The sequence below is a fragment of the Marmota flaviventris genome, chromosome 5, assembly GCF_047511675.1.
Source record: "Marmota flaviventris isolate mMarFla1 chromosome 5, mMarFla1.hap1, whole genome shotgun sequence".
Taxonomy (NCBI): Eukaryota; Metazoa; Chordata; class Mammalia; order Rodentia; family Sciuridae; genus Marmota; species Marmota flaviventris.
This window is the reverse complement of record NC_092502.1, coordinates 119,746,307-119,768,188: the sequence shown is the minus strand read 5'-3', so window position 1 is coordinate 119,768,188 and position 21,882 is coordinate 119,746,307. Positions and strand designations below refer to the sequence as shown.

The 21,882-nt window shown below is 35.7% G+C and overlaps 1 protein-coding gene across 3 annotated transcripts in view; it reads right to left on the bottom strand.

The window, feature by feature from the left end:
- The window catches only part of Pde4d (phosphodiesterase 4D), a 1,072,337-nt gene that overhangs the window by 314,355 nt on the left and 736,100 nt on the right, over positions 1-21,882 (bottom strand). The window contains exon 1 of one of the 3 annotated variants that reach the window (XM_071612585.1): positions 11,117-11,220. The exons of the other annotated variants lie outside the window; for them this stretch is intronic. Coding sequence (XP_071468686.1) covers positions 11,117-11,205 — 89 coding nt within the window. The 5' untranslated portion in view covers positions 11,206-11,220. Of the gene's footprint in view, positions 1-11,116; positions 11,221-21,882 lie in introns of those variants that run through there. 3 annotated transcript variants of the gene reach the window in all.

Below are 21,882 nucleotides of genomic sequence, written 5' to 3'. Positions count from 1 at the left end.
ATTATCTACCTAGACCTGCAAATGTAGTTATTGGTGCATGGAATGGATATGTACATAAATTGGTGTTTCCTAGATAAAGACTTCTCTGACTTTTCCAAGAAAAACTCTCATCCCTATTTCTTCTATTGGTTGTAATTTCTTATTTTCTGCCATGCTCCACTGGAAGGTAAGCTTTATGAGAGCAGAAACTTCATCCATTTATTTCACTCCTCACTGTGACCCTCATATGAGGAAAATGTTTTCAGGTAGCTAGTAAAGCATCAGTCACAATGATGTGGTAGAGTGGTCTCTAGCAGTTGGTGAGCAAGGATGTTTATTATAAGTTGGTTGTTATACCAAATAAGTATTATAATTATACAAACTTAGAGATAAGTAATTATATTCAAAACAATAGCAATTTATATTCAAAACTCCCTACTTTTTAATAATTTGACCACAGCAGACTATTATTTAAATTTTTGAGGTGATTTACATATATTCAATTTATATGTGAAAACACCACTTGTGCTATGTATCTCTTGCCCCAATTCCACACTTAAGTGACCTCTGCAACTTGAAATGGACTGGTGGGAGATGTGGGATAATAAATTGGTAAATCCTACAGGCTTATCACAAGAATTAAGCAATATATTGTCCACAGTCCACAGGCTACCTCATAGCATCAGTACTTTCAAGACAACAGCACAAATTTCTATATCTTCCTGACTAGGCTTGTTCCATGTGCTATCTTGATAGTACAGAGCCCTCATAATCTGTGTTTTCAGTCTTTCTCTGTTTTGACCTACTTTGATTCATTCCACAAGTTCTTTTTTAAAAATATTTTTTAGTTGTCAATGGATCTTTATTTTATTTATTCATATGTGATGCTGGGAATTGAACCCAATGCCTCACACAGCTAGGCAAGCACTCTACCACTGAGCCACAACCCCAGCCCCATATCACAAGTTCTTTAGGAAGCCAGACATGTGACTTTCTTTCACTATTAAAAAATTCAGGTAATGCCCTCTGTAGAAATGTTGCTTACAAAGTAGTCCCTCCTATAACAACTCTGTTGCAACTTGTAAGAAAAAAGTCTGAGCTTAGTTTTACCTGGAAAAGTTTCTCTATTATTCAGAAACCTGTCTTTTCATTGTTGTTGCCCAATAATGACCCTTACCTAGTTCCCCATCTGCAAAAAGTGGGTCCCCAATATTCCTCTTGCTATCTTACTGAAGGTATTGAATTAGATGTGATTCGGACTGAAGTAGGGGCTGAGGAACTGTAGCAAAGATTTCCATAGAAGCACACAGACTGGGTGTTCTTGCTCTGGCCAAGAGAATCCTCAGGTTCCTACAACTTTTAACCTTTTTCCCATGAATGTGGCAGAAGAAAGTAGAGTGTCCCCACACTAGTCAGAGATCTGAAAACAGCAGCTAGTCCTTAATTCAATATATATACACTAGACACTCATTCTGTCCAGACATCCTTCTAGGCCATCCTCAGGAGGGGAGGAATACCAAAAATCACTACCAAGGCATAGCTTACCTTTTGCTATTCATAAGAGCTAGTATTTATTTTAGTGTTGTCTGTGCACCAGGTACTTTACGTGACTAAAATACTTAATCCTCACAAAACCATGTTTTGCAGACAGACGAGGCACATGAAGGTAAGTAACTTGCCCGTTGTCTCATAACTGTAAGTAGGATGTGGAAATTTAAACTAAGCAGTAAGGCTCTATAGCCAGGCAGCTCTCAGCTTCTTCTGTACACCACATTTCCAAGGTGAGACTGTATGTATGTTCAAGGTACTTACAAGATTACTAAGTCTGCTGGATTTTTATGCTTCTATAACTAAGAGTGGTCCCAATGATGCCAGTTAAACTCCTAAACCTGTTTGACAAAAGGAGCCTCATAAAATTCATGAAATGATAAAGAAAACTTGGAAAATGCTATAAAAGAGGTGTTAGGTAGACTTGTCTTTGTGTGTATATTTATATTTAATCTTAACAATGATCTTTTGATGTAGGTTTTCCACTTATAGACATGGAAGTAGTTCACAGAGATTAGGAAAACTGCCCAGTTGTTCTAGACTGGTACTCAACCTTGGTCTGTTTGTATCCAAACCCAAAGTCAGCTCCAACCTCATGCTACTTTTCTCCATAAAGTACAATGATTGTTTTTTTTTTAATTTTTTATTGTTGGTTGTTCAAAACATTACATAGTTCTTGATATATCATATTTCACACTTTGATTCAAGTGGGTTATGAACTCCCATTTTTACCCCATATACAGATTGCAGAATCACATCAGTTACACATCCATTGATTTACATATTGCCATACTAGTGTCTTTTGTATTCTGCTGCCTTTCCTATCCTCTACTATCCCCCCTCCCCTCCTCTCCCCTCCCCTCTTCTCTCTCTACCCCCTCTACTGTCATTCATTTCTCCCCCTTGTATTATTTTTCCCTTTCCCCTCACTTCCTCTTGTATGTAATTTTGTATAACCCTGAGGGTCTCCTTCCATTTCCATGCAATTTCCCTTCTCTCTCCCTTTCCCTGCCACCTCTCATCCCTGTTTAATGTTAATCTTCTTCTCATGCTCTTCGTCCCTACTCTGTTCTTAGTTACTCTCCTTATATCAAAGAAGACATTTGGCATTTGTTTTTTAGGGATTGGCTAGCTTCATTTAGCATAATCTGCTCTAATGCCATCCATTTCCCTGCAAATTCTATGATTTTGTCATTTTTTAATGCAGAGTAATACTCCATTGTGTATAAATGCCACATTTTTTTATCCATTCGTCTATTGAAGGGCATCTAGGTTGGTTCCACAGTCTTGCTGTTGTGAATTGTGCTGCTATGAACATCGATGTAGCAGTGTCCCTGTAGCATGCTCTTTTTAGGTCTTTAGGGAATAGACCGAGAAGGGGAATAGCTGGGTCAAATGGTGGTTCCATTCCCAGCTTTCCAAGAAATCTCCATACTGCTTTCCAAATTGGCTGCACCAGTTTGCAGTCCCACCAGCAATGTACAAGTGTACCCTTTTCCCCACATCCTCGCCAGCACTTGTTGTTGTTTGACTTCCTAATGGCTGCCAATCTTACTGGAGTGAGATGGTATCTTAGGGTGGTTTTGATTTGCATTTCTCTGACTGCTAGAGATGGTGAGCATTTTTTCATGTACTTGTTGATTGATTGTATGTCCTCCTCTGAGAAGTGTCTGTTCAGGTCCTTGGCCCATTTGTTGATTGGGTCATTTGTTATCTTATTGTCTAATTTTTTGAGTTCTTTGTATACTCTGGATATTAGGGCTCTATCTGAAGTGTGAGGAGTAAAGATTTGTTCCCAGGATGTAGGCTCCCTATTTACCTCTCTTATTGTTTCTTTTGCTGAGAAAAAACTTTTTAGTTTGAGTAAGTCCCATTTGTTGATTCTAGTTATTAACTTTTGTGCTATGGGTGTCCTATTGAGGAATTTGGAGCCCAACCCCACAGTATGTAGATCGTAGCCAACTTTTTCTTCTATCAGACGGTGTGTCTCTGATTTGATATCAAGCTCCTTGATCCATTTTGAATTAACTTTTGTGCATGGCGAGAGAAAGGGATTCACTTTCATTTTGTTGCATATGGATTTCCAGTTTTCCCAGCACCATTTGTTGAAGATGCTATCCTTCCTCCATTGCATGCTTTTAGCCCCTTTATCAAATATAAGATAGTTGTAGTTTTGTGGATTGGTTTCTGTGTCCTCTATTCTGTACCATTGGTCCACCCGCCTGTTTTGGTACCAGTACCATGCTGTTTTTGTTACTATTGCTCTGTAGTATAGTTTGAAGTCTGGTATCACTATACTGCCTGATTCACACTTCCTGCTTAGCATTGTTTTTGCTATTCTGGGTCTTTTATTTTTCCATATGAATTTCATGATTGCTTTCTCTATTTCTACAAGAAATGCCGTTGGGATTTTGATTGGCATTGCATTAAACCTATAGAGAACTTTTGGTAATATCGCCATTTTGATGATGTTAGTTCTGCCTATCCATGAACAGGGTATATTTTTCCATCTTCTAAGATCTTCTTCTATTTCTCTCTTTAGGGTTCTGTAGTTTTCATTGTATAAGTCTTTCACCTCTTTTGTTAGGTTGATTCCCAAGTATTTTATTTTTTTTGAGGATATTGTGAATGGAGTGGTTGTCCTCATTTCCATTTCAGAGGATTTGTTGCTGATATACAGGAATGCCTTTGATTTATGCATGTTGATTTTATATCCTGCCACTTTGCTGAATTCATTTATTAGCTCTAATAGTTTCTTTGTAGACCCTTTTGGGTCTGCTAGGTATAGAATCATGTCACCTGCAAATAGTGATAATTTAAGTTCTTCTTTTCCTATTTTTATGCCTTTAATTTCTTTCGTCTGTCTAATTGCTCTGGCCAGTGTTTCGAGAACTATGTTGAACAAGTACAATGATTGTTAATGTTGTTGTTATTCTTTTGTATAAATGTTGTCTGTTGCTAATTATTTTTCATTGTCAATTTAGCCAACATTACTCTCAATCTGGAATATCATAAAAAAAGATAGTATCAGCCAAGATAATGCCAATAGAATGAATAGGTACAACATAGAATGAAGATAACCTATCTAGCTCAGAAAACCTCCTGGCTGCTCTGAGCAGCTGCCCAAGAGCAACATTTGGCAGTAAAACTCAACCATATGACCAATATTTTTGGTCAGATGAAATGAGCCAGATGGAAGCCCATGAAGCAGAATCCAGGGAGAAGACAGAAGCAGGCCACATAAAATCACGGATTAGACCGTAATTGTGTCCATCCTCTCCACTTTCCCTTCCCTTTTCTTTCTTTCCTTCCCTCCCTTCCATCCTTTATCCCTTCCTTCTTATTTTTACATAAGAAATATCTTGGAGGGTTGGGCATGTTGCTCATTTGCTAGCATGGCTGAGGCCCTGAGTTCAACAGCACTGACCAAAACCCAAAAACACAGCTTGTATTTTGATGCTTAAAGCTACTTTCAGCTATTAGTAATTAGACTTGAAGATAATTTAGATATTTTTAATACATTTATATTTTAATGGATTACTTCACTGCATTTTCTACATTAAATTACAAGGTGTTCTTTCTTCAGAGAAAGATTTTAAGTGCAACAGAGGAAGACAAGGAGCCTATTAGAATCGAACCTCCCATCATGGAATCCTCTTTGTGGAGTGACAAGAGGGCCTTCTCAGGAAACCGGAGGTAGAAGAGGAACTGTGCAGTGGTCCAGGTTCTAGGGCAGTTTGCCCGGGTTCATCCTTGGGCACCTTTCTTATGCTCTGCCTAGCTTCCTCACTGGTAAATGGTGACACTGCTAGACCCACCACCCAGCGCTGCTCTGGAAGATGGCCTGCAGGAGACAGTGTGTGCACAGCACCTGGAACACTGGTTGGTAACTCAAAGAAACTCTTCTTATTCTTGATACAGACTTTCTGACCACATATGTGGCCTTTGTCCCCTGAATCCCTAGTTCTCCCTCGATTATTTGACAGTAATTGTATCCATCCTCTCCACTTTCCCTAAAGAATAGAACGAGATAAGAGTGGTGGCGGGGACACTGCAAACAATAGATAACACACATGTTCCATCTGGAAAAAATTTAAAAACTAAAGAAATGCTGTGCAAAAAGATACTTGTGGTACTTAGAAAGTTATATCCTAGTATATTGATTCATGCGTGGCACTCATTCCATTTCTAAGATGTGGGATCTGTCCAGCGTTTTCTAGTGGACACTGGGAGCTTTGATTCAACCTCTTGTGGTGTCCCTACTGAGGTTTTGGTAGAAGCAAAGAAGCAACAGTTCTGAGACCACACTGTGCTGTTCATCCTATTTATATCCTCTACTAAAAAGTCTCCAGCTCAAATTTACAGATTTCAGTCTAACTTTCTTAGAGATTATTTAAGACAATTTAGATATTTTTGAAGCTAATGTTGCTTTTTAAAAACTTCTAATTTTTTATTCCTTTTAGATGTACATGACAATAGAGTACATTTGGACATATTATACACACATGGAGTAAAACTCATTCCAATTAGGATCCCATTCTTATGTTTGTACATAATGTGGAGTTACACTGGTTGTGTATTCATTTACAAGCAAAGAAAAGTTATAAACAATTCTTTATACTGTCTTTTCTATTCCCTCCCCCCTCCCTTCCCTTCATTCCCCTTTGTCTAATCTAATAAACTTCTAATCTTCCCCTATCTACTCTCTCATTGTGGGTTAGCATCCACATATCAAGAGAGAACATTTGGTCTCTCTGGTCCTTTGAGACTGGCCTATTTCACTTAGCATGATATTTTTCAGTTCCATCCATTTGCCAGGAAATGCCATATTTCATTCTTTATGGCTTCTTCAATAAGACTTCTAAAGCACAAGAAGTAAAATCAAGAATCAAGGAATGGGATGGCATGAAACTAAAAATCTTCTTCATGATAAAGGAAGCAATCAAAAACATGAAGAGAGAGCCTACAGCATGGGAAAAAATCTTTGCCATCTGCACCTCAGAACATTAATCTCCAGGATATACAAAGAACTCAAAAAACTTAACACCAAAACCTAAATATCCCAATCAATAGATGGGCAAAGGAACTGAACAGACAGTTCACAGAAGAAGAAATACAATTGATCAACAAATATAAGAAAAAAAATGCTCAACAACTCTAGCAATTAGAGAAATACAAATTAAAATTACACTGAGATTACATCTCACTCTAGTCAGAACAGCAATTATCAAGAATACAATTAACAATAAATATTGGCAAGGATGTGGGGGGAAAGGTACACTCATACATTGTTGGTGGGACTGCAATGCAAACTGGTGCAACCCCTCTGGAAAGCATTATGGAGATTCCTGAGAAAACTTGAATGGAACCACTATTTCACTCAGTTATCCCATTCTTCAGTCTATACCCAAAGGGCTTAAAATCAGCATACTACAGTGATGCAGCCATATAAAGGCTTATAGCAGCTCAATCCACAATAGCCAAGTTATGGAACCAATCCAAGTACCCTTCAACAGATGAACGGATAAAGAAAATGAGGCATATATATGTCAATATTGCTTTTTCTCTTCTCACTGCCAGAAAATCATTTGTGCCACATTCAGAGTGTCTGCTTTTGACTCTGTATCCCACTGGAAAATGTTACTCATTCCCCCCAACTGCAAGTGGTACAAGCATGTTCAAAACACCTAAGGAATCACCAACATAGCAGCTCTGCTAAAAAACTGGGGAGGAAAAGATGTTGACACAATTTGCAAAAATGAGGTTGGAAGATTTTTTGAGCATTTCAATTTTATTGTGCATCTCATGACCCCTCTTAGTATAAGAGGTGAGAAACTAGAAGACACTTTTTGTTTCTGGTCCGTGGGATGCTATGGAATCATCTCTGTTCTACATTTAGATGTACCCTGGAAGGTTTTCCCTCTATTTGCATAGCACCCACCCCATAGTCACAATGAAAAAAAAAATTGCCCTTTGAATATCCCTCTTTTGAGAAGACACAAAGCAGAAAGTTCACAATTGGAAGACAGGAACAGCTCTAGAGGAGTAAATTCTGTTCAATGTTTTCTTAAACATTTTGACTTTTTTGGTTGTTTGTTTTTGTGCTTCCCAGATCACATTTTCCCTCATTTTTTTTTTCTTGGTGCTATATTTAAACCACAAACACAATTCACTGACATTGTTATCTGAGCATGTCAGTCTCCTCTCTCTCCTCTGAGACAGATACTCACTCAGGTGGCTGTTTAAACATGTATCTTGGTGACCAATCAGTGATTTATCCTTCACAACAGCCCTCAGCTTTGTGAGAAGAGCCCCAGATCTAACAGTGAAGCCAGAGCTTAAACATAGTTGACTCTCCACTCCACAGAGGAAAATAGGCTTTTTCATTATGCAGCCCTCCCCACAAGCCCTCCACTCCCTTTCCTCTCCTATCCTCTCTCTTTCTCTCTTTTCTTCTATTTCTGCATCAAACCAAAATAACTTGAAAGCTGTATATAAATAAATAAGCTGTATATAAATTTGGCTTCTTAAAAATACATATTTTACTAACAAAAGAAGAAAACTTGTCATTGCTGAAAAGCAACTTTCGTATCTATTTTTGGCATTACTTATTGTCAAATTTTGTATTTCTTAGGAGCCAACACTCACCAAATATATGTTTTATGTTATAACTTTACCAAGTCAGACCCTTTGAATTTCATGTCTGATAGACTTGGCTTTTCTTTAGCCTGAACATTACGAGGGAGGGAAAGCACTGACAAAGAAAAATATTCCAGTTTAAAGTTAAGTGCACCAACAATATCATGCATAAATACGCTTTTGATATTCAAAGAAAAACGACACTATTCTAGGTACATTTGATTTTACAAAATATAACATATCGTTCTTAAGCAAAAAAAAATCTTAAATGGGAGAAATCCAATGAAGAAATGTTGGTTAATGTCCAGTTCTTTCAGTTGCTTCAACAGTGGAATCACATCCAAAGCCTTGCAAAGGTCAAGATTAGCTTAAGTTACTTTCATGTTTTAAAGGATCTTGTATATTAAAAAGGAAATGAACAAATACAAAAAGACGGTTGTAAACTCAGAGGGCATTTTAAGTATTCACATGAAATTCTTTAGTGCATCTAATTCCAGCAATATTATGCAATAAAACTGCTATTCAGAAGATGATTATCACATTTAAATGTATGTGCATGTGCATGCTTGTGTGTGTGGGTGTGTGTACATCTACATTTATACATGGACTCATATTGCATTTAGGTGTTATGGTATGATAAAAATGTATAGGTAAATGATAAACATATTTTTTTCATTATTTCCAGCATATTGCTATGGTTGAATGCATAATATCTTTTGGAAGGTGAGACCCCTCTGGAAAGGTGAGACCAGGAAGCTCAAAGATTTCCTATCTCCCTAACCTATCATTCAGGTGTTGACCTGGGATAGGCATCACCATATTAACAAGTTGGCCATGCCAATAGACATAATACAGTCATTCCAGATAAGAGAGTTTAGCAGAATGCTCCATCAAAGTAGGCATTAATGACATTCCTGTTGTATGTAAGGGAGTTTCTGACCCCAAAGTGTTGGCAGTCCAACTGGGAAGATAACATTAGATTCAGAACAATAAAAACAGTATGTGTAAATAATCAAAATAAATATTTTGCAGGCAATTAAGATTTGAGTGAAGAGGAAATAAGTAAGGAATGAAGTCTCCCAAGTTTGGGCCAACAATGGCTACTTGAGACATCATCCTTACCACTTAATCTTGTTGCAAATGAAGCTTGTCATTAAATATATGAAAAACTAACTCATCCTTAGCTGCACCAGTGCATGTATTTTGGGAAGGGCTAGAGCTTGAACAAAGGAAAAGAAAACTTTTTCACCAAAACAAAAAGGCAAGATTCTTAATATATTTGTGAATCACACAGAACTTAAAATCTGTACTGCTTGGTATTTTTCAGATTCTTTAGTCCATCAAGGTATTGATTTTACTCTATGTATCAATTATTTAATTATGATTCTAAGAAACTGGCTATTAGATCTCAGTGATGAGGAGAGCTTAGAAGCCGCAATCCATTGGAAATATACACAGTAATACTAATAAATCTTTGATGATAAGTTCTCAGCATATAGCTTAGTTAAAAAGATTGAAATGCAATTAATAAACATGAAAATCATATACAGTAGAGTGCAAAACATACAGTAGGCATATAATTTCTAATATTCATCCAAATTTCATAGTTATAACAAATTAATATAATAAAATGACACTTATTTTGCTCTAAAATGGAAATAAATGGAAGTACTATTTATACATTTAGCTGGCAATTCATGTTTACTATCTGTTGTCAAAGTTTGTGTATTGTTACTAGTGAATTTTATAATTTAATTTCTCTTTCAGTTCTCTAAAAAAATTACAATGGCACTATCTTCCTTAATGTTTAAAGTAAATAAATCTTATGACTTCTTTTTCTTCTCCTCCTTCTCCTTCTTTTTTTCCAGAGCTGGGAATTGAACCTCATGCATGCTAGGCAAGTATTCTAACACTGAGCCACATCCCCAGCCCTTATGATTTATGTTAATCCAAATTTTTAATTTTTTGTGCAGACAAATCAGAACACATTTTAATTCAAATCTAGTGTATACCTCTACACAGGACTGGCAGCTTTTAATATTACTATATTTGGTCTAAATAAAAAAGATCTATTCCACTGTCATATATATCTAAACAGAACAACTTTGTAAAAAGATCTAATCTTGAGAGTATGCAAAGAATTTCACTTCTATTTACTGTTACTGAAATAGCTACCAGTAATATTGACTTATCAATTAGAAACACAAAATCATGAAGAGGCAATATTTTCCTTATAAATATCTGGAACACCCAAGCAAAAGAAGAAGTCAAAGGTTTTTTTTTTTTTTTTTTTTCTTTCTTACTATTTATTTGGTTAAAATAAGCTAAACTTTGATATAGAACAAAGCCATTGACAATTTATTGAAGGCACAGGGTTGAGACTTTTCACATAATTTCCAGAGAAATCTTTGGAAACAAAACATTAACAAAGTATTTATTTAGAACTTGTGATATCTAATTCTGTTGAACAAGATTAAAACTCTGAATTACCACTTAGAGGTAGGTTCACCTTTTCCACGTGAACATGCTCTGGAACACCCAAACAACAGTATAGTAATTGTTTTTGCCATTGTTTGCTCATTCAATGAAAGAAGAACCCTTTCCTAAATATTGATAGAGTTAAAGTTAGTATGACCACTTTGATGATATCAATGTACTAGGCAAGTTAGTACATTTGTTCTTCCAGATCACAATAATGTAATATGAATGCTAGTTTCTAAGTTTACCATTTAACTCTCAGAATAAGCTTTTAGAGCTGGTCAACTTCCTTTTACTTCAGCAGGTTTGTACATAGCCCTGACTATTTGAAGGTTCAATATACCTTAGATCTTATTTCATATAGTGGCAATTTAACCAACCTATGAACTAAATCATAAGGCAAAGGTTTATTTGCAAGGGGCCTAAGGCAGATGAAAAATCCTTCCTAGCTACAGAAAGGAAAGCACGATACCTGTAGGACTTTGAGAAATGAAATCTTGATTTAGCTCTTGGAGATGGTCCTGGTACTGTGGCTCCCAGAGGATCCCAAACAAACGCCATTTGGAAAGAGGGTGCCAAGATCCACAGCAACAGCAGGAAGTCAGAGCTGGTGCAGGGCCCTGGGGCTGGAGGGCCCCAGAGGGAGCAGGAGGCACTTGTGGCTGAGTGAGGGCATTTCTTCTTGTGTGGTGGTATGCGTTGACAGAGAGGTGGCAGGCTGGCTGAGGCAGGGCTAGAAGGGACGCCAGGACTTCCTGCTGCATGACACTTGCCCTTTGCGACAGAGCTTGCTTCACTTGGACTCTATCTCAATATTAATGTGAGAAACAATCCCATGAAAAATTTTTTAAAAATATTGTCCTGATTAAACAACATAGTTACATGCCACTTCTGAAAAGCACAACACACACACACACACACACATACACACACACCATACACACACACATACACACACATGAACACTCATGAGAGGAGGTATGACTGAAGTCTTTGAAGTTTCACACTAAGTGTGAATATTTAAAAACTGTAAACACAGGGTTCTGTTGAAAAAATAAATAAATATAGGACTAAGACTGGGAAATTGAACAAAGATTTCTAAATTTCACACATTCAGCTGCCAAGTATTATTTTCCTTATCACAACTTGTCTTAGAAACATGGATGAACATAATTATTGGCAAACTTTCTGCAAAGGTTTTAATTGTTTTGAAAATACCAGTGTCTCCCTGCAAGTCAGTGTGAGAAGAAAACAGATCACTTTCAAAGTGTTTGGCAGCTTCTCCCTCCAGGAGATGCTGTGTCACCTTGGAGGGTGAATTGTAATGCAATGACTTTGACAACAAAAATCAATTTTCTTGTCCATTTTCTATTCCCTAGAAACATTTCTTAACTCTCTGATAAATCCCTTAAAACAACCTTCCTTCAAATTAAATAAATGATGAAAGCCAAAGAGAGTCCTTTGCATGTTTTATGAGTCTAGCCACATCTCAGAGAGGCATATATTTCAAGATATCGTACTCGAGGAGTCAAAGGACCCCAATGCCGTCATCAGCCCCCACCAGCAAGTGGCATTTAATGTTAACAGTGCAGCATAATTTCATCAGTCCCTGTCCAAACACTGCCCCGCCAGTGACCTCCACTGTAAACCAAGGCAGAGCTCCTTTTCCAGGATAAGATTAGAGAGGCATGGAGTGCCCAAGAGTGAATTTAACCCACTCTGCGCTGGAAAAAACTGTCCAAGACATGAGCTCAATGAACACTGCTATACATGCTAAATTTTGAGACACCTAAAACTCAATCTATCTCTTATAGACCAAAGGGGATCAGAACGTTCAATAAAAGATGAAGACCTTAAACATCATGCTTAATTTCACAACAGCATCCAGCACTTCAGGGGTTTTTGAGAATGCTATGGGCTCTGTATCAGCTTTGGGGATGAGTAATAGAAAACATTTTTACAGTTTCACCTCTTTGTTATCTGACGTATGGGCTCCCAGAGAGTGGGTGAGTGAGAACTGCCCTGAACAGCAACAGCCTTGGAGGAGCTGAGAGTTCAAAAATAAACACATTCTCTCAGACTCAACTTGCAATATTTTTTATGCTTCACAAACTGCCTTTTGGCTTTTGTGTAGGATTGGTGCCTATACTTAAGCAATCTGCCCCTCTCATGTATGAAATTCTCCTCTCAGCAGTTCACTCCTGTAGAACTACTGAATTTCCACTTTGGGTCAGCTCTTACAGGATGCAAACATTCCTAGTAGAATTAACACATTTGTGTTTAGTTAACAACTCCTGTTTAGGGAATGGCTTTATCTTAGACTAAAGGCAGACAGTGTAAGAGAACTGGTCAAGTGGGTAAAAAGGGGAGGAGCCCTGAGGGCTGCGGGGAGGGGTAGACTGGTATGGAGGGAAGGGGAGAACAGAGCCCCAGGGGAGCAGTGGGGTGGTATTGGCATCTCAGGAAAATAGCCAGATTTTGTTCTATCCAGTGACGTTTTAAATTTTATAAGTGAAACAGCATCACTGGTATCTGACAGTAAAAGCTACAGTCCTTATAGACAACTTTCAAGTCCGAAAAATACTATTTTTATTGTTAAACCAGTTTCCCATCCAGGCTAACCCAAGCAATGAATATTTTCACTCATGATTGTCTATATCTCTTTATCAATTCATATTCTAAAAGAATGCCCTGTTAATTAACATCTAATTAAAATTATATAAGGGCATAATAATAATCCAGGATGATGCTACTAAAGAATGCACATTTTTGAAAATTGTACAAGAAAGGAGAAGCAAATTTATATTTTTTCATTATTGCCAAAAATAGTTCTTGAACAGTTAAGCAAGATGAAAAAAAAAATGAAAATATGTGAGCTTATCAATAGAAAAATGGAAACTTTAGCCCTTTATCCTAATATGAATGGAATAGACATTAAAAATGTCTGCCCATGTTAATGTAATTTTTCCTTAAAAATCACACACTGCCTCCTCATTTCTTCTGTACAGTTATACATAACCTCTCTTAGTTTACAGGCATTGATGAGGTTATTGTAATAAGCAAATTATTTCTGAGATTCATCATGAACAAAGTTAAGATTTGATTTCAAATGTAAATGTCAATACTGTTTCAAAGGACTAGGTAGAAACTTTCAGAGATATAAGCATTTATATAATCAGAAAAATACCTTTTAAAAAAATTAAGTAAAATGTTTTCTAGGATGAACCTTTGCTGTCATTTATATCTCAACCAGCTATTTATAGCTATTACTCCACAGTTATAAGGGTAGAAAAAGGGTTAAATAGAAAGATCTTCAATATTTTAATTTCTGTCACTTTATTAAGAGCTTATTGTTCCAAAATAATTTTAGTAAAAACATGACTAAATGGCAAGGGGTAAGACTTTATCTCTGAGAAAAAGTCTTTTTTACAAGTTGAAAATTAAACCTACTTCCCAGAGAAACAAGAGATCTGAACACTGCAGCATCCATCCATTATGCCACATCATTCCTCACCTTCTAAAACCTCAAAAAAATGCCACCTCCTGCCAATAACAAATCTTATGTTCTGCTGAGCTCTAAATAAGGCATCTTTTTTGCATCTTGACTGTTTCTGTGATTTAGTATCCAAGATTCTAGATGTTACAAATGATAGATTGAGGTTTTAGTGTCTGATACAAAACTCAGAATTTCCTTTATAGGAGATAGCTACTATAAATTCAACTGAAGCTCCCAAATTTTAAAGTGAGAGAATTTAAACAGAATTCACATAGGCATTCATTTATTTACATAGTGGCCACTAACTGACAGGCACAGGGATGGATGAGTGTGTAGGGGGTAAGCTAATCTTCAGAGAAAAAAAAAAGTTACATTAGTGGGGTTTCGTTATGTTGAAATACATTGCCTCAGGAAACCAGAGAAGGCAGATAGATGGGTTTCAGGATAATGCAGTATTTTGAAATAGTTGCTGGTCACAAACTCAAAGTCAGTAAATGTTAACATGGAAGAAAATGATAGACTACTATTTATTAGCTTCATCTGATGAGAGTATCATTCTAATAATTGTATTTTCAGAGTGATCCATTGCAAAAGAGTTTGATGAAAGAGAGATTGACAGCTGAATTTGTGCACTTCTCAAAACTAACATTCTTTGAGTACGAGTCATGGTGTTTTTTTTAAAGTCCTTTTTATTACACTAACATTAAATTATAATTCAGCTATAGTTTATATAATCAGTTATTTATTTCTACAAATGGATGTCCTACAAAATAATTCTAGAATTTTCTTTGCATTGTTTTCAGATATATGTTCTAAACCTTATGTGAGTCTACTTGACTGAGCGGTCAATTATCCCATGTTCTGAAATGAGGGACACTTATTTTATGTCCTGGAATGCAGTGGAGTATTTAAAAATTAGAAGGTACCCTGCAGTCTTGAGGCCATTAAGAAGCATGCACATGGCTTTAAGTAACTGTAAACATATTTTGGTTACTCTTATATGTCCCAAGACACAAACAGAAATAAATTTAATTCAAAAGCTAAAGTCATTAAGAAATAAAATGAAAAACCAACAAAAGACAAGCTTAAACATACAAGAAAAGATCAACAAATTTGTGGAGTGTGAGACAAATGTTTTTATCCACTTAAGTGTATAGAAAACAGGTGTACAAACAAAAAATTTACTACACACTAAAAATTAAATAGGTTAAACGCTTTCTATTCAATAAGGCAATGGGGCTCCTAAATACTTGGATAAATGAGGTTGAAGGAAAGAAATGGGAGGGAAGGAAATAATTTTGATGTTTATTAAGTATCTATAAAGTAACTAACAAAGTCTTGGGAATTTTTCTGACTATTCAGTGGGAAATATCTCTAGAATAAAATGCTTTAGATGTCTTGAAATTAATCTGAGCTGATCACTTGAGATAACTTGATTTTTTTAAAAAAATGTATGTGAAAGGTCTTTGGGGATCAGTAGTTTTCTGATTGTGTAATTCCCTATATGTGAATATTTTCAGAGTCAGAAAAATTCTTTCTTTCCAAGATTGTATTCATGAATATGGTATGATAACAAAACAAAACAAAATCCTCCATAGTTATTGGAAGGTGCGTGAAAGGGTGACTATGGGATTTCATCTTGAGAGCCTCCTCCACCTTGAAGCCTTCCTGGCTGCTCCAGACCATGTGCTTTCTCCACAGCACTCTGAACTTCCTTTTGCACATGTCACCATTGAAAAATAAAAACCACAATCATGTTTGTTTAATAAATGAATATATCAATATTCTCAGGGATTCTTTCAAATAAGATGCATCACCAGGATTATATTTTTTTTTGTCCCTACCTCAATAGGGACAAAAGATCTCACAATAGATAACTCAGGTCCAATTATTTAATTTCTTTTTCCTTAGATGCTCCTTCAGAAAAAGCCAAGACTGTTGCAATAAATAAAGAAAATAGCAAAACCAGAAAAACCACAGGTATCAATTTGACCAAATGAATTAGTGGGCTGAATCCAAATAATTTTTATTTTAAAATATAGCATCATTGGTCAAACATTCAGGACAGCACTGATAGAGGGGATCAGAGATTAGGGCCACAGTTATGCCATGAACATGCCATATGACCTTGAGCACTGGTGGTTGACCTTGCTGAGTTTCAGTCTTACCACTTGAGAACCACCGCAAAGAGTTTTTTGAGAGAAATGAACACAGCAATTTATATAAAATCATTCTGAAAACACATAAAATTAGAGTACTACCACCAACAACATTTATAACCTTTTTGTGGAGGTATGGAGAATATTTTCATAATTAGAATTATTTTCAGTTTTCAAAATTGTCCTCTAAAATTGGTTACATCATGAGCACAGTAAGTAGGGGCACCATTTTATGAGTTTTAAAAAACTTAGTCTTCAGTTTTTATGGGTAACTGTTTTTTTCTCTATTTGAAATCATTTTATCATAGTGTGAAAGAGTAGAATATCAGCTATTAGATTTTAAAGGTTTATCCTATAACAAAGTTTTAATATTTTATTTGCAGCATTAAAACATTAAAATCCTCTATGGATTTCATTTACAAGAACTAAAAAACAAAAAAATTAAGTGGAAAGCCAGGCATGGTAGCGCATGAATAATCCCAGCAGTTTGGGAGGCTGAGACAGGAAGAACTACAAGTTCAAATCCAGACTCAGCAAGTTAGTGAGGTCCTACCAATATAGTTAAGTCTCACTATAATAAAAAGTCTCAAAATAAAAAATAAAAAAACAAAGGCTGGAGATGTGGCTCAGTGATTAAGAGCCCCTGGATTCAATCCCTGGTATGGAAAAAAAAAAAAAAAAAAAAAAAAAAGCAAAGAATTCTACTAAAATTAGCTGAAGGAAATTTTCGCAATTGTTCAAAATCCTGGCATCTCTTAAATATAAGAACACTTTTTTTAAAAATTTGAAAACTTATGGGATCCTGAAGATAGACTGTTTTAATTGGAAAAGCATTTGCAACACTGGATCCAACTCATGCTCCTCTCCTTAATTGACCACACACCAAATAAGGACAGAAATGGCTTCTTCCAGCTTTTTAGAACTATGTTAACAAACAAGCAAAAGCAGTGATGGAATTACCAGGCTACAAGGGGAAGAAAAAAAAAACCAAAATAAAAACAAAACATCACTCCCTCAGGAGAAAGAAAAAAGACCCTAAATACCAAGAATCCCTAAATAACAACACTCTCATGTGTTCGGTTTTGGTGCCATGAACCTTTTTCCATGACAGGGTTCAATACCTCCCTAAATCTGGTTGTCTGTTTGTTAGGGATATGGAGAATATTTTCATAATTAGAATTATTTTCGGTTTTCAAAGTTGCCACCTGGGAGCACTGGTGCTGGCCTGTCACCCTCAGATCCCCTTCTCACACTGATACTTCCTGGCCTCTGACTGAGTCTGAGCAAACCTGACCTGAAGGTCGAGGTAACTTCTGATTTCTCATTTTACTATGATGGTATCACCTACTTATTTGGTGTTTATTCTGGATGAGGGCATAAAATACATGTATGACTCTCCTGAAATTTATCTATGAGCTTCATTTTATTTTCATTCTGTTTTACCACTGAAGAGATAGAGCCTTGCAAAGTAAGGAGTAACTTGCCTCTGTGAGCAAACTTATAAATGGGTGCCAGATCTGAGGTTAAAACTGAAGTTCTCTGATTATAAAACCTATTATTTCAACTAATATGGTCCTAGAATATAAGTCAGTGAAGAAATGAATGAGGTAAGGGCCTTTTTCATGGAGAGTTAGATCATAAAGGAAGTTTTGGATAATCACAGAAAAAGGGACCAGCACCAGGTATGAGATCTATATAATCTGCTTTAATCCACCAACTCTCAGATGGACATTATTATCACCACATTATAGATGAGAAATCTGAGTTCAGAAAGGCTAAGCAACTTGGCTGTTACCTCAAAACTAATATATGGTGGAGCTGTGAGTCCAAATTAGTCCTGCCAGTTTCTAAATTGTGTCTCTTTTGGAATTAACTTATCCAAGCTCTTTAAATTCTGAATTCTGGGGACAAGATTGGTCTGTGAGCCTGGGCAGTACTGAGTGGGCTCCAGAATGATAGTGGAAAGTTACAGAGACAGAAAAATAAAGGGACCTGGTGACAGGAAAGGCTTGAAGAAGAGTGATGTCAGCCTTGTTAAGGACCACACTGCCCTGTGTTTTCCCTCTGACTATTCTACACATAGGAGAAATATAAGCACCATTCAGTCCATCCAACCAAGAGTGGCAATTTACTAGATAGGATAAAATAGAAATCTGTGTCTTTGAGTTACAGTAAAAGAAAATCATCTATTTTTGTTATTTGTTCTTGTTTTGTAATAGGTTGTGTAAAACTTAGGGTTCCATTTTCTAGCTCCTGAAACTACCTAAGAAATTTGTAATAGAAATTTACATAATTAGGCCATTAATAAGGCAACAGGGCAGGTTTTGGTTTCTGCTTCTAATGCCATCACTAAATTTATTTCTATTGGTTCAATAGAAATAAACTGAGTGACTTTTCCAAATTTGATGTGTGGTAAGTAGTAGACCTTGATTAAAACTGGAGCTCACCTCTAATTTATAGGGAATAAGTCATTTCTGTATTAGAGCCTCCTTCTGGTACACTTACTGTCTTAAAAATGTAGAAGTAAATTTGAGAAGGCATAATTGCTATTTTATTGGTCAGAAAATATAAAGTAAAACCATTTATAGCATAATTCTTATTTAAATTGGACCTACTTTCATTTGATGTACATTATTAATGATTAAAGGATTGAACTTCTACTTGAAAATAAAGCAAATTGTCATCAAAGAAACAAAACCATAACTCTGGGATTTTAAGCAGTAGATCATAAGGAAATGTTTGGGATAGCAAGTATTTTTCCTAGCTATTCTACTAATGGCTTTAACTAAGTCATGAAATCCTTTGAGATGAACAGAGTTAGAAGATACAGCCTCATAAGCTAGTATCTATAGGAAATGCAGCCAATCCACCTCCATCCCTCCTCTTTCCTTCCTTACTCCTTCCCTCACCTCCATCTCATTCCTTCTTCATTTTCCCTTCTGCCCTCCCTTCCATTCACAGATACACATAAGTATTGACAATGTGCCATGTGCCAAGCCAGTTGCAAGCTGGTGATCATTTACGAATTATACCAAGAGAACCTAGAAAGCTGAGGGCACCAGAAACAAAAACTTTAGGCATTTAAGAAATTGAATTGGGTTCACAATATTAAAAAATATCAAGGTAGTAAGGAAGAGAAGAGCTATAAAAGATATAAAGATGGAGGGTAACTTGAATTCTTATTTGTAAAAAAAAAATTAAGAAATTGATTTTTCAGATCACAAACATTAAAGCAACTGAGATCTTCTTGGTGAAACTCACTTAGGGGTACCTACTCAGGGGAAATAGTTGTCTTCCAACAGTCAAATCTTCTGATTAACTAGGAATGACTTGGGAGAGATGCATTGATGAAGAAGTTCTTAATCAAGACTAGTGTGGTTCCAATTCAATGCTTAATGACTGAGGGCACAAAGGGACCTGGTATCTCCTGGCAGACACATGCAATAGGGAAAGAATCTCACCTCAGAAAAACATTTCTGAAACCTGTGATGGTAAGGTTTTCTGTTGTTGTTGTTGCTTCTGTTTTTCCTCATTAAAGCATATCAATAATGTTAATAAGATTAAAACTGATCTATTGTGAACATTTTCAAAAATACTGGAAAGTTGAAAGAATTTTATAGTGAATACTGGTGTACCTAACACCATAACATTAAATAAGAGTTATATAAGTAATATTAATGTATTTTGGCTTATTTTGAAACTAGATTATAAGTTTCTGTGTATTTTCTGGAGTCTATTATTTTTTAGTTGTAAGTGGACACAATATCTTTTTATATATTTATTTTTATGTGGTGCTGAGGATCAAATCCAGGGCCTCACACCTGTGAGGCAAGTGTTCTACCACTGAGCTACAGCCTTAACCCATTATGGAATTTTTTTTTAAAAGGGTGGACTTAGTGCAGGCAAAGACAATGCATTTTTCTTTTTTCAGATGTAGTGCAAAACACAAAATAAATTTTAATTCTTAAATTTTACTAACAAAGAAATTAATGATAAAAATCAATGTTAAAGACATATTCACAGATTATTAATTATTAAAATCAATTTCCATTTAAGCTATGAAAACTGTCAACTATGAGGTTTTATTCCAGTGTAGTCTTAGTAATGTTTTCTGAATTATTTGATGCAGGCAAACTCTGGGTAAATTATGCATCAGTCAACTGCTTGGTAGTAGAATGACAGGATTTTCCACACTTAACTGCTATTGTACAACATATCCATAAAAATCCATAAATTCAGAGACATTTCAATAAATGAGAACATTTGTTTTTGCTGTAGATTTAATTTTTGTTTCCTTTTATAATACTTTTAAATTAATATGTCAATAAACATTAGGTTTAGTTTTTGGACGAGAGATTCTACTTTTATAGAAAATGGAAAGGGAAATAAAACTAATATCAGTGACTTTGTTTTTCATCTGTTTCTCATGTTCCTAGTGTAAAAGTTAGCTTGCTTCATTCTCAGCAATTTGAAATGCAGGTAAAGGTCAGATGATATCACACAAGTGATAGAGGAAACCCAGTTTTGATCTCCCTGAAACTGAATAACTCACAGAAATGATCATGGAGAACTCATTCTTAGTTGGTGTTTGGCGTGGTATAAATGCAAAGGAACCCAATCAAGGAGGAGCAGATACTGCAGAGATTTCTGGAAGAAGCCAGTTTGTTCTTGGGTGCTAACTCTAGCACAACCTCACAAAAGTAGACAATCAGTAAAACGGCAAATATAGCTATAAACAGCATAAATTGTCAATTTCAAGATAATACTGTTAATTCTTTGTTAAAAAGTATATTGTATTACTATAGTATAGCTAAACAATGTAACGAAAGTAGGTGTTCTTCAATAGATGAACTGATAAAGAAAATGTGGTTATATATATTCAACAGAATATTACTCAGCTTTAAATAAGTATGGCATTTGCCAGTAAATGGTTGGAGTTGGAGAATATCATGCTAAGCGAAATAAGCCAATCCAGAAAAAAACAAAGGCCAATGTTTTCTCTAATATGTGGATGCTGATTCACAACAAGATGGGTGGGTACAAGAGAAGAATAGCATTACCTTAGACTGAGAAGAAGGAATTGAAGGAATGGGAGAAGGAATGGGATGTGGGGATAGGAAAGACAGTAGAATGAAACAGACATTATTACTTTATGAATATATGTGACTGCATGACTAATATGATTCTAAAACATGTACACTCAGAAAAATGAGAAATTATATCCCACCTATGTATGATATATCAAAGTGCATAAATGCATTCTACTGTCATGTATAACTAAATTTAAATGTATAACTAAACTAAATTTAACTTTTAAATTAAATGTATAACTAATTTTTAAAAATAATTTTCTCCATTGTAAAAAAAGTGTATTGTAAAATTGCTAATACTAAGTAGAATCTAAATTCTCCTGAAAATCAGTTTTCAATAAAACCTTCTAATCAAAATAGGAATAGGAAAGACAGTAGAATGAATCTTACATAATTTTTCAATGAACACTTAGAAAATATCGTGAACCCCATCATGCCCACCCACAAGAATGGAATCCTAATTAGAAAAAGATACATCCTACACTTGCATAAT